The following is a 13,454-nucleotide window of genomic DNA, read 5'->3' on the forward strand; positions in this document are numbered from 1 at the left end:
GAAAATAGCGACCACTGCTGTTTTATATATACAGTCATGAAAGTATTACTGAATATCTATATACATTGTTCTGTTGTCCATTCCTATGGAATTTCCTGTTCGACTTCGTCTTCATCATACTCATCATCACTTTCAGCATACTCGTTCTGGCAATCTTCAGAGCACAGACAGAAATCAGTACAGACAAGTCCGGCTTTTTGACACCGACAACGGTTGTTAGAGCAAGGGACTTGGCGCACTTGCATCGGACAAGCTGTATAATTGCCTCTGGAGCTTGTGGAAGATTTTTCATGACTGGTACCCACTTTCCATCTTCATCTTGCCATCCATAGCCTTCTGGTGAGGGCAACACCGGGTTTGCTACATGATCGTTGTTCCAAACAAGAAGCTGGTAGTGCGCTCTCAGTATGGCTTGATGGAGAGCAGCTTGTGTGGGCGGCAACCTCTCAGACTCAGCTTGATTTTTCTTAAAGAGGGACCATCTGAGGGCTTTGACAGTTTTGATGTCTGTCTTTGGTTGGTACATCCGACAAACCAGCTGTTCCACTCCACGTCTTGTGCCGTCATCTGGCTGTTCCCCACAACCGAGGTTAGCAAGAGCTTGCAAGATAGGAGTGCTGGTGTTATCAAACTCATCCCAACAAATGGCTTTTCCCTTTCCAGAGAAACTCCCAGTAACATCTGCTCCGGTCAACGCATGAAACGCTGGCAGCGCAGCCGTCTTAGTGGGCCCAAGGGCGTCTGCGATTGACTTCAAGTTGATAACTCTACGACTACTGCCGGTTCCAGTAACAAAGCAAGGGTTGGAGCACAAATCTGGATACCGTCGGAGAGCCAAAACAAGAACATCAGTGTCAGGAGAATATATAGATAGTTGGGTAGCACCTTGAGCAGAGGCATCCAGAGCATGTAAAATAATCTTCGTGTCGGCTTCTTCTTGTGTACTTCGCAAATGCCTGACGTCTCTGTGCGTTGCCTCACATTCCGTTCCCCATGCCACAACGACTTGTCTCCCATTGCGAAATAGGATTGTAGAAATCGCTCATAATAAAGTCATATAAGCCACACGAAATACATAATCATTGCAGCTTTTTAGCTTTTATTTTTTTCATTCAAATGCTATACATACAGCATTAATATGAATTACAATGAGTCAACGTTATTGTCCTGGATGATGTGTTCACCTTTGGCGTGTTTTGCAATCCAGCCTCATTTCCATATATGGGGTCACGTGACACTACAAAGTGGCACCAATCGATGCAAGATGTCTAACTGACTAAGGTGAGCAAGTTTGGCATGATAAGGATTTTTTTTGACAAATTTATAGTAAATTATGTGTTTCAGCCTCGCTTTCATGCGTAAGGTCACGTGACGTATGTAAATTAGCATAAATCAACAGGGAGGATCATGCCCAATCATGTGAGCAAGTCTGGTGTATTTTTGTCTGTTATTAACAAAGTTATGAGGAATTATGTGTTTTAGCCTCGTTTTCACGCTGGATTTCATGGGTCAGAATTTAACCCCCCCCTTAAAAGCCGTCTGAGCAAGTGGCAAAGCTGGCACCAAAACTTTTCATGTTTAGTAGGACCTAATGAACACTTTTACACTAGGTGCTTGCTTTCAGTACGAACTTCACACGGGACCTTATTTTATGACATTTGCTCCCAGACTGCTAGTTTCTTTTCTTATTGTTTCTTTAATTCTCCCCCCCTGGAACTCGTACCCTGAATGATTGAACTTTATTTCCTTCAGCTCATTACCTGACTATTTTACTCTTGATTTTAAATGATGAACTTGAAAATTTGGCGCTAAATCTTTCAAGATATCCCTTTAACTCCCATGAGTGACCAAGACAGAATTTCTTCTTACAATATCAATACAATAGGAGAAAAGTAGTCAGAATATAGAAGAGTATGAAGTAGGGGATTATAAGTTGATAGAATACCAAACTCTCTGAACTAGCACAATAGGAATTGTACAATAAACAGAAGGAGAATTACTAATGAGATCTTAAGGTTATAAGCCTATGTTCTCTCTCTCTCTTTCCTTTTTTTTTCAAAGTTTGTTTTGTTTTATTTATGGTTGGGGTAGTTTGCCACATGACAAAAAGAAATTTATGTTTTTCCTTAATGACTGGAAAAGTTTACATTTTTTTTTCTTTTCCCTGTTTTAGTTGAAGTACAGCAGTACCAGTCAAAAGGAGCTCTTCATGTAAGTTGGCAATATTTGTGCTAGATTCAGGCCTGTTTTTTTTTCTTTTTTTTTTAACATTTTGTGATATCCTCTCTTAACTCTCACATCCTAATATCAGTATCCATATTCTACGCACTCTTCTCTATACATTTCCTTTGGTGCTGACAAGGAGAATTTGTTTAACAATCACAGCCTCTTGGGTTGGCAATCTTTTTCTTTATTTTTATGATCTTAATTTATTCAATTCAGCAGTACTATAGTAAAATGAAATTTGATGTTGGTCACTCTTAGGGGTTGAAGTGTTAAAAGAGAGGCTTGAAGCTAATTTTATAAACTAGTGATGACAATTTGGCAGTCTAGAGACCTAGCAAACCAACAGTCTAAATTGCAGATCAAAATGGAAACAGTGGACAAAGAGCTATGTTTTAGAATCATGACCCTTTGCTGAAATTCAATCTAGCCCATTTTTCATTCTCATGCCACTCCCCAATACAACTCTGTCTACACAGAGACTTCTGTGTGGCTGACATCCCCCATGAAAAAAAAAAAAAAACTTAACATGTTTGGAAGGTAAAGCTTACCCTGATCAAGGATTCTAATCATGCTGACCCTTTTTTTTTAACATCACTCACTGAGCTGTCATCTCAGAAAAAACTTGTGTTGAGTTACACATGATAAATGAAAGCAAATTTTATGTACATTTTCTTTGTTCTAGCTATATGAGGAAGTGTTTGAGAAATCCCTTCTGAAAGAAACTAAAGAGTACTATAGGCGAGAGGCAGCAGAGCTGCACTGTGGTAACACTTGTCAGGCTTTCATTTCCAAGGTAAACAGAATAAAAAACAACAAATATCAAATTATACTTGTACAGCTGTGCCATACAGAAAGATATCCACTAACAAATGTTTGTTAGTTAGATTCATCCATGTCTCCCAAAGATGCGGTAGATAAGTGGTGGTGGTTGTTAGGACAACGACAAAGGGGACCAAACATTTAATACCTCAGTTAAACCCACCGCTCCCAAGATCTCATGAGTAATTCTCCTTACTGTCTGCCATACAGTTCTTGTGATGTTAATTCAGAGAATTTGGCATTGAATCAACTAATGATCCCTTAACTGATATTTTTCTTTATTCTCATCACTTGCATACTTGATATTGTATTGATATTGTAAGGAGAAATTCTGTCTTGGTCACTCATGTGAGTTAAAGGGTTAATACTTCTCAGCTCATTAATAGCCTGTGAAAAACATCAATTTTAATCTTTATATTAGAATTTCAAAGGGAAAGAATTTTCTAGTGGTCTCACCAGTTTTCTAGTGGAAAATAATTTTATTATTAAAACTTTGCAAGTGAATAAGAAGTTAACTTTGAGCTTCTTTCGATTGAGTGTCATACAAACAAAACCAAAGTTATCACAACAAACAATCAGAAGTTTTTTCAGTTTTGTGTCTGGTTGGTTTAGAGGATAGTGTAAATTTTCGAGAGAAGTCTCAGGGCAAAGTTGAAGAAAGCAAAGCAATCCTGGATTACTTTTGAAATTCAATTGAAAATTGCTCTATGGCCATTGTCTCAAAATATATGGATATTAAATGATTAGTACTGTAGGGACCCATGGTTTTTAAACAAGGCCCCTGGCTACAGTTTTAAGTTTCTAATAAAACGGTAAAACGGTAACCTTACAGCATTTTCCAATTAAATTAAAATTTCATGTGTAACATTTTGATTTTTTTTCTTCAGGTTGACATTCGCATTCAGGATGAGGATTTAAGAACTAGGAAATTCTTCCACCCCGTGTCATACAGTCGGGTGATCAGGGAGTGTGAAGCGCGTATGGTGGAGGATTACATTCCTTACTTACAAATAGAATGTCGGCAGATGGTGCAGGAGGAAAATACTCAATGTTAGTCACAATAGTTTTGATGTTTTTTATTGTAAAAGTGTAGGAGGTATTTCACTTTTCATGACTAGTTCTTTTTACCATCTTGTTCTGCAACCTCGTCCCCAGGACCCTCCCTGGAGAGAGGAAGGGAGAGGACCCCGGAAACGAGGTTGCTTGTCCTGTTGGACCAATACTTGCATATTGCTGGAATTTCCTGAGGATGGATGTTTATCCTTCTTTTTTTTTTCTGTTTTTTTCGCAATATATTTTGTATGCAAATTAAACCTGTAGGAGGCTTGTATTATCCGCTCAATACAGGCTCTGGTAAATTGCGCTGCCTAAAAAAAAAACGACAAAAACAACAACGAATCTTCCGGTTTGTTTGACCTCTTTCATGTAGTAGAATTCCTTCACCAATGGAAATATTGACTTGAGATATGGTTGTAGGCAACATAAATGTGTTATTGACGCCACTGGGTCTCTTACGCTGTATGACATTTCAAAACACGAACTGACCACGTTTCAAAAAGTTACAAATTTCCAAACAAAAGCTCTAGTAGTTAAATAAATTTTATTTGACCAGCGGATGAAAATCAAGCAAAGAAATTATTTTCATAAGTGGATTGCAAATGAAGTAATTACAGAAAAAAAGCCTGAAAAAAAATTCAGGCTTGGGCGGGATTCAAATTTGCCTCGCTCCCGATGTGTGGTCTCGTAGCTCAGTTGGTAGTAGCGGCCAGCTAGAATCTTGGAGGCATGGGTTCGAATTTTTCTAGGCTTCTTTTCTGTAATTGCTAATGATTTACAGTCCACCTGTGAGAATTACTTCTTTGCTTGTATCAAAGCTCTATAATACAACAATGGAAGTTGTGCGCTTTCCTCCAGTTTTGGGTCACAAAAATGCCCAAATGAAGTGTGTACGTCTGCTTAATAGAGGGAAGAAAAACCGGGACTACAGGTGACGTCCGCTCAATACAGGGGTGTACCGCTGACCCTTTATAACCTAACATCAATGCGCACGTTCTCTTTTGTGTTCCCTATTATTTCTGATGGCCGTGACCAGAAACATTTTATGAACAAACAAGAGTTTCCCTATTTAGCGATTATTTTCTATAATCTCATGACGTCAATGTTTGGTTCAGCAGTGATACTGTAATGAGAACTTAGATGCTGGTCAAAGGGTTGGTATGGGTCCTGCTTCAATTGCATCATTTATCACACCAGAAAAAATACTCAATCGTAATTTGGTATACGATTCTCTAGGCATCGTAAACGATCTGTTTGTTATTTCTTGTTATTCAGATCTTTCGAAGCTATATACACTTCTCAAACATATTCCTCGTGGATTGCAAGCCATGGTGACAGAACTGGAGGAACACATTACAAAAACTGGTAAAAATTTGCAAACAGTGATTTTGTTTTCATGTCATCTACAGTGTAATTCTCATGATTTAAAATCAACCAAACAAGCTGGGGGAGGGGGGTGGTGGGAGGAGAAGGGGTATGATGGACCAGACACGCCTGGTTTTGAGGGGAGGGAATGCACTGCACATGCGTGAACGAAAATTTGTTATTGTTTAGTATAACCAAAACATTAATCGAGAAGTCTTTATTTGATTTGATCTTTTATAGGTCTTCAAGCAATCAAATCAGTCAAAGTTGAAAATGTGAGTGATCCTCTTATATAGCGCCCATACAGTCATTTCCTATTGTCCTTAAAATTGAGAAAGATGTTTTTTTTCCGTCTTGTCACGAGCGTGGGCCAAATAAAAAATTCTGAGTCCCCATGAGGAATCGAACCTCAGATGCTCTAACCACTGAGCTTTAGAGACTCCACGGTGAGCGAGGTCTATTACGAAGTTCATATGACACGCGTCCTGCACACTGCTAGGATCAGCAATGTCGATAGTGTAATGTTTGTAGATAGGAATAAGAGAGATGGTAAGTTTTGAGCTCGGTAAAGAAATAGAGAAACGTGTTTTTTTTCGTCTTTTCACGAGGATGGGACAAAATTATTCTCTCGTGGGCCACAATTCACATTTAGATTAGACTTTTAGTTGAGCAATACGCCGCATTTCTGTCTTTTCACAGGCGTAGAAACCCACGAGGGATGTTGGGAGAACACGATAAAAGTTTGTAAACCACGAGCCGGTAGCGAGTGATTAACAAACTTTTCGAGTTTTAGTGTCTATCAAGGAATAAATAAAGAGTAGCATAGCCAATCAGATTGCAGCATTTGTGCTAGAGCGCTAGTCCAATTATACTGATGTGCTATGTACATTTATATGCCTGCAATTTTAGGGCCCACAGCAATATGTAGACGAACTACTGGGAATCCACAGAAAATTCTCACATCTCATCAAGGATACATTTAGGGACGATCCTGCATTTATATCAGCTTTAGACAAGGTGAGTCATTTATTCATGTCCGTGTATTCTGTCACTAAATCATCACTTTTTACCGAGCTTGGCGTACTGTATGCCAAGGTCAGAACAAACTGGTTTCAATCACCTTTGTTATTTATTGGGCCGAAAGTATGCACATGAGAAAGTAGTTCTAATTTCTCACTTATTTTTTTTTCATTCCTCCTCCAGGCTTGTGCAAGTTTAGTCAATTATAGGCATGATCCTAAACGTTCCTCAAAATCTCCAGAACTGGTAATAGATTTAACATTTTCAAACAGTCATAAAAGGTTTTAGAGCTCTTTCCGATTGAGTGTTGTAAACGCAAAACCAAAGCAACCACAGCAGCCAATCATAGCAAGGAAAATATCACGAGGAGCCAATGAGAGCTCAAGTAAAATCAAGCAAAGTGGCTTAAGCGCGGGAAAACGCGGATGACCAAGTTGCGAATGGTTTTAGTTTTGAATCTTATTGGTTCAGAGAGTGGCGCGATTTTCCTGAACTAATCAAAGAGCGGAGTAAAGGAAGAAACAAATCATTCCTGGATTACTTTCCACACTCAATTGAAAATTGTTCTCTATCGTGTTGTAGTTATATTGCAGTGTGAGTTTTCGTTACATTAACCTCTCGTCTTGAATATTTATGTATTCTTTTTCGTTTTAATAGCTCGCCAAATACTGCGATTCCATACTAAAAAAGAGTACAAAGAATCTCAGTGATGCAGAGTTAGATGAAAAACTTGGGGATATTGTAAGTTAATAGTTTAAAGCACGTTGTATCATTTTTACTCCGGCTACATGCTTCATCAGTGCTTCCTTGTTACGTGTTCTGTATTCCTACGGGTTCCATTAGTCCAAAATGATAGGGGAAAAGAATTCTACGCTCCATAGCACGATAGAGAGAGATGGCAACGTGGAATGAACAACCTCAAGTGAAATTTCATTTTGAAGAATTGTTTTAACCCGCAAACAGCATGTCAGAACCAAGCCATTAAACAACTACACAAAGCCTTTGAGTCTTGGTGTTTTAACATTTTGGTGAAGCTCAAACGGAATGGTAAATAAACAGGATCCCCGTTATTGAATAATCTTGCTGTTTGAAAGTGAAATTCCAAGACTGCGCGCGACATTAACTTTTCTTAAAGATTTCCTGCTCACAATTGATTTTAAAATGTTTCATTTTTCGGTGACGTTAAGATAGTTCTTGCAATTTTTTCTTCTCTTAGATTATTATTTTTAAATATATCGATGACAAGGACATATTTCAAAAGGTATGTTTTTGTAACTTCCAAATGCATGGAATTCGCTTTATTGCTTTTCCACGTAGAATAATCCATGTGCTGCACTTATTGAAAGCGCAACTACCTTGAATGATCCTTTTTCCTTTTTTCAGTTCTACTCCAAAATGTTAGCAAAGAGACTTATTCACACACTTTCAGTTTCAATGGACGCTGAAGAAGGAATGATCAGTCGCTTAAAGGTGAGTACGCTTAGGTGACCTAAGGACAGAGTAGACCTTCACGGGTGTCCTTCGCAAAAACAACAAATTAAATAACGCGCTACTTGAAACGTAACCACCATAAACTGTATATCAGTGGCAATGGAAAGTTCATGAAATTTGCTATCCGGCAAAAATTGTTCCGTTTTAGCCTGATCTAATCGTAAACCGACTGAGGCGCGACAATTCGAAACGGACGATGTTCAGTCCTTTGGGCAAATTAATCGGGTATCAATTCTGACTGCGTAAATAAAACTGCTGCACAGTCAATTTTGAATCCTGAGGGTTGGTCTTCAATACCTTTTGGGGATATTTTTTCGATATTTTTGTCGGTTGCTTGGAAATTTTTCTATCAAGTTTGCTTCTTATCGATGCGTGTTACGTCAGGGCTATTTCGGGAGATCCATTTCGAGAAAAGGAATTCCCTCAGACGGTTTTTCAGGATTTAAGACCCTACAAAAGTATTATTTCGATTGTGAATTTGTTTTACAATTTTAGTTTAATAATCTGTTAAACCTGTACTACTTTTTGTTCTCCGTTTTTCCCTCACTAAACATTATTTTTGAGAGTATTGCTTTGTGATGGATAGCGACTTATGGGGTTTACCAGCAACCTTGAAATTTTGCCGCGTCGTTTGGATGGCATCTTTAAGAATTAGGCAAAAATATTTTCAGGAATGTTATCTGCAATTTACGTCAATCTTTTCAGTCTTAATCCATCTTCCCCTCCTTCTTTTGGAAATATTACCAATAGCCAATGGAAAGCTGCCTGAAGTGCGGGAAAACGCACGTGAACAGGTGACCAGCGTGACCAAGTGACCAGCTGATACAAAGCTGCCTGAACTGCGGGAAAACGCGCGTGACCAGGAGCCATTTAGTTTTGGTGTTGTATCTGATTGGCTGAGAGGGTGGCGTGTTTGTTGTAGACCAGTCACAGCGCCAGGGAAATGAAACAACTTTAGAGCAATAAAGGATTGCTTTCGACGCTCGATTAAAAAACTTACTTAAAAAACTAAAAATATAGTATTCAGCTATATTACCAGCAATCTTTTCCTCTTTCAGCACGCATGTGGGTATGAATACACGAACAAGCTTCACCGCATGTTTACGGACATCAGTATCAGCTCTGATCTCAACTCTAGTTTTAACGATTTCCTCTCTAATGCTGAGGTGTCTCTTGGAGTTACTTTTACCCTCTTTGTCTTACAGGTAAATTCATGTCATTCCTAAACATCCGGGCCCAGTTATTCGAAGGTCGATTAGCATTAACCCAAGGTTAAACTGTAATCTGGGTTTCTTTCCTTTATTCAAAATCCTTTTTCGGATAATTTTATGTGTTATTTTTAGAGCATCAAATAGTCATATTCTAGACAAAAATATTTTCGACTGAATTTTCTTTTAAAACTTTCAGACCTGAAATCAGATTTCACACTAACCCTGGGTTATCTTAACCCAGCTTTCAATAACCCGGCCTTGCAGTTTTTCAGAGAATTAGATTCTCAGATCATTTTTGCTAAGTAATTGACCAATGTGCAGCACTAGAGCGCTTATTGATTGGCTGTTGTAAAACTAAAAACAAAGTACTCACAACGGCCAATAAGAAGAAGGAAAACTGCGCGGGAAAACGCGGGCGACCAAGTCGTGTTTGGTTCGCATCTGATTGGTTGAGTGAGTGGCGCGACTTTTCTGAACCAATCACAGAGCTTTCGACACTCAGTTATTACTTACTCTATTGACAAGTTATTTCTTACATAAACTCTGTTTCTCTTATAAACTTTTTAGTCTGGGGCGTGGCCTCTTGGGCAGACTTCAATCTCACCGCTGTCCATCCCCCAGGAATTAGTAAAATCCGTTCAAATGGTAAGCAACAATGTCTTAAATCTAATTATGTTGTTTTGCTAATTTGTAGATCTCTCTAATTATTAGACTTCCGGCTGATTCAATCCTAATTTTTTTCTTTGAATGTTTTTTCAGTTTGAAAAATTTTACAATGGAAGATTTAATGGCCGCAAATTGACGTGGTTACAACACCTGTCGACCGGTGAGTTGAAAAACGGCGCAACAAGTTCAATTTTCTTCCTTTTGTTACTTTTTTGATGATAAAGGTAAAAAGATCGCCAACTCTCTTTGTCTTATCGCAGGTGAAGTCAAAATTAGCTACCTTAAGCGCCCATACTTCATCACAGTTACCACTTTTCAGATGGCGGTCATATTGCTGTTTAATGAAAAGACAAGCTTGCATTTTAGGTACGTCATGATGATATACTGGGAGGGATAGACCAGCATCTAATTTATCCCTACCATGATACTGCTGAATCTTTCATTAAGGTCACAAATTCTCGTGGCCTTAATGAATGATTCACCAACCAACAAGGATTTGATTATCAACCGAAGTCTCCTTGTCAGTACCAAAGGTAATGTCTAGGAAGGGGATGGAGAACATGGATACTGATGTCGGGGTGTAAAGGGTTAAGTGTTTGAACGATCAGATGAATTCTCTTTTTCAGCGAAATCCTTGAACAAACCCAACTGGTGGAGAGAGAATTAGTAAGGACGCTACAATCCCTGGCGGACGTACGACTCATATTACTTTCTGAGGTAAGGAGAACACAGGGATTAAGCTTTACCACTTATAGACCCAGTTTTGACCAGTATACATCGCGCACAACCGCCTATGAAAAAAGTTATTGATACTCCAGTTTACTGTTTGTGTTAAGGAGTTTCTGGTCATCTAAAGTGCTTCTTATCAACTGGGCTTGTCCGAATCTTTATCATTTCCGTGGTTGTATTGATTTGTGGCCCTTTATTTGGTTTACATTTTATTTTCAGGACGGCGACCCAACCAATTGTACGTATTCTTTAAACATGGATTTTTCCAGCAAACGGACGAAGTTGAAAATTACTGCCGCAGTCCAGAGGGAAACTCCTCAGGTATATACAGTTATATACAGTTACTGCTACCCTGTTCACTCCAAGTTGTTTCTTTGATCATTAACCAAAATAAACATTAGTAATCCTCTCTCAACAATGGTCGAGCTACGAACGACTTATTCACGAGATAAACGCAGCCATCAAATGAAAAACTTTATTCATTTATAAAGTCTAGTTGTCCTGTTCTTGGTTTTTTTTTTAATTTTGCAAATAGAAATATATTGTTGGTGTAACTGAAGCATACAGAAGATAGAGAAGACACTGAATAAGAAGACTGTATTGATCAGTGTTTCGTCGATATCTCTTTCCTTGTAGGACACCGAACAGACCTTGTCAGCGGTCGACGATGACAGGAAAATGTACCTTCAAGTAGGCTATCTGGGGGATGCTTTTTTCGTTTTGTCATTTTTCTGTTTTTGAAAGCTGAAAGGGGGTGGGGGAGGGCAAAATAAGAATAAATGATTAACTTATTTCTTCTGCGTTTAGGCTGCCATCGTCAGAATAATGAAATCCAGAAAAGTTTTGAAGCACAACGCTCTTATTCAAGAGGTAAGAGAATTACAAGTCACTGATTAATAGATTGCAGTATTGTGAGAGCTGTACAGACACGAACTGAGCGGTCCCGGGTTGTAGAGAGTTGCTAAGGGGGTGGGGGGGGGAGTAATGTGTGATGGACTGACATCTCATGGGGGGGGGTGCAGCAATCAGCAATCCTCTTGGTCGCTTCAACTGGTTTGTGTTTAGAATGCTCCTATACTTCGCTTACAGAGTAAAACACGAAACCAAGTTATTTACAAGTATTTGTACGACTGGAGGTATACTATCAATTCTGCACACCTCCTTTTCCATGTTTTTAAACAAAAAAATAAACAAAACCAGGCCAGACGAAACTGTGTGAATATTTGGTGTTGTTACTGATGTCTTGCACAGTGTATGGATTAAGAAGGGTCAATTGTGCTGACTTCTGGTGTTTTCTGCGCAACAGGTCATAAGCCAGTCGAGTGCACGATTCACGCCCAGTATAGCAATGATCAAGGTATGCTACAATTAAGTGCGCGGAGTATTTTGTGTTCGCCGTTCATAATGATCAAACTTTCCTTTTTCCACCCTCGTGATAACTGCTAAACGTCTTCCTTTACTCCTCGCTTGTTTCAGAAATGCATCGAAGCACTGATCGACAAACAGTATATTGAGAGACGGGAGGGGAGTAAGGACGAGTACACTTACATGGCATGACAGGAAAGCTGATCGATTACCAAGCTCTCAAACAGTCTGGAACTTGTTTGGATATCAAAGGGGCCCATTCTACTCCCTCGCATCGGACCGTTTATGAAGAACAGAGACTAGGCCGAGAAGGAGATGTGCCGTAATTTTGTAGTGAAATAAGCTCGTGCTAATCTAAATGAATGGCGAACTGCATACAGTTTTAAGAGCTTCTGTGCTAAGTTTTCTGCGATGCAACACACAGTTGTTTAATCGCTTTCTAACTATGCGCTGACTTTAAAACTTGTGCGCGCGATGCCTCGTATTTATTGAAAATATTTCCTCCGATATATTTTCGAGGTACATTAACTGAACGCAATTCTGAGCAATTGATGGGTAAGTTTCTATTTTTCGCCGTTTTCATCGAATTTTTTTTTTAGAACAATTTATTTGCCAAGGGCATTTTTTTTCTCCTGTAAACAAACATTTTCTTCTATAGACTTGTTTATTTTAATTTACAGCATTGTGACTTGGTATCTTTTTGTACATTAGTCTACTTGTAGAGTCTAAGAACTAGTGTTTGGGTTTCTTTGATAAATCCTCTTTTCCCTTGGAATGGTCAATTGTGAAGGTCATGTAGAGGACGTATCGTTCACTCTTCTTACCATAAAAGCAGCGGTCGAACGTTGGGCATGCGCGAGAGGATCCATTCTGGCCGGCCACGCGCAAATTTAGAAAAGGGCATATGAATGGAGTAGTGTGCTCAACCCCTAAGCTTTCAGTAACCGACGTGCTGATGATCCTTTTAATCTTGAACAAATACATGATCAAAGAAAGGACGAAACCTTTGAGGGGAAGATTGGTGCTTAGGGGTCCTTTTCAAACTTAGAACTTTTTAAGAAAAACGGCAAATTCCTTTTATATATATGAAAGAAATGATGCAGGGGACAATAAAAGACACCGGTCACATCACATTATCACAATAAAATTGTCTTTCGGAAGAGTTGAAAACTCATTTCACCGATGCACAGAAACTTTGACGTACTCTCGTCCACATCTGTCTTTGACAGCTGATTATGTTTAATTTTCGAGTGGCCCCGTGACCCCAATCAAAAACTGAAGGCGACAGTAAATCTTATATGGAGCAACAACAAAAAATGGGGACGAAACTCACATATCGTCCTTCAACCTTGACATTAATTAAAGTTACCATTCTGTTAAACCTTTTTTGAAAGAGTAGATTTCCTGAATGCGTTAATAAATGGGCAAGATGTCTGGCTAAGCTCTACCTTGTTGACCCCCCAGTTACATTTCAATTAAAAATTTGACCTCTGTAATGAGAAGGCA

General features: G+C 38.9%; 2 protein-coding genes across 2 annotated transcripts in view; one reads left to right on the top strand and one right to left on the bottom strand.

Annotated features, from left to right (window-relative positions):
- LOC149039917 (uncharacterized) overlaps window positions 1-1,213 on the bottom strand; it is a 1,327-nt gene extending 114 nt beyond the window's left edge. The window contains exons 1-2 of the mRNA XM_089183079.1: window positions 1,201-1,213; window positions 1-1,041 (exon numbers count right to left, since the gene is read on the bottom strand). The exon at window positions 1-1,041 is cut by the window's left edge and continues 114 nt beyond it. Of these exons, the coding sequence (XP_089039205.1) occupies window positions 35-1,041; window positions 1,201-1,213 (1,020 nt within the window). The 3' untranslated portion in view covers window positions 1-34. The remainder of the gene's footprint in view (window positions 1,042-1,200) is intronic.
- Window positions 1-13,108, top strand: part of LOC113684552 (cullin-2) — a 19,345-nt gene extending 6,237 nt beyond the window's left edge. The window contains exons 7-26 of the mRNA XM_027201950.2: window positions 2,174-2,211; window positions 2,909-3,019; window positions 3,933-4,095; window positions 5,377-5,466; window positions 5,707-5,741; window positions 6,376-6,483; window positions 6,670-6,732; window positions 7,144-7,227; window positions 7,703-7,747; window positions 7,870-7,956; window positions 9,036-9,182; window positions 9,756-9,833; window positions 9,948-10,014; window positions 10,115-10,220; window positions 10,481-10,571; window positions 10,803-10,904; window positions 11,220-11,273; window positions 11,391-11,453; window positions 11,890-11,940; window positions 12,060-13,108. Of these exons, the coding sequence (XP_027057751.2) occupies window positions 2,174-2,211; window positions 2,909-3,019; window positions 3,933-4,095; window positions 5,377-5,466; window positions 5,707-5,741; window positions 6,376-6,483; window positions 6,670-6,732; window positions 7,144-7,227; window positions 7,703-7,747; window positions 7,870-7,956; window positions 9,036-9,182; window positions 9,756-9,833; window positions 9,948-10,014; window positions 10,115-10,220; window positions 10,481-10,571; window positions 10,803-10,904; window positions 11,220-11,273; window positions 11,391-11,453; window positions 11,890-11,940; window positions 12,060-12,140 (1,664 nt within the window). The 3' untranslated portion in view covers window positions 12,141-13,108. The remainder of the gene's footprint in view (window positions 1-2,173; window positions 2,212-2,908; window positions 3,020-3,932; window positions 4,096-5,376; window positions 5,467-5,706; window positions 5,742-6,375; window positions 6,484-6,669; window positions 6,733-7,143; window positions 7,228-7,702; window positions 7,748-7,869; window positions 7,957-9,035; window positions 9,183-9,755; window positions 9,834-9,947; window positions 10,015-10,114; window positions 10,221-10,480; window positions 10,572-10,802; window positions 10,905-11,219; window positions 11,274-11,390; window positions 11,454-11,889; window positions 11,941-12,059) is intronic.
- The last annotated feature ends 346 nt before the right edge of the window (window positions 13,109-13,454 follow it).

This window comes from Pocillopora damicornis, chromosome 9, assembly GCF_964200805.1.
Source record: "Pocillopora damicornis chromosome 9, jaPocDami1.2, whole genome shotgun sequence".
Lineage (NCBI taxonomy): Eukaryota > Metazoa > Cnidaria > Anthozoa > Scleractinia > Pocilloporidae > Pocillopora > Pocillopora damicornis.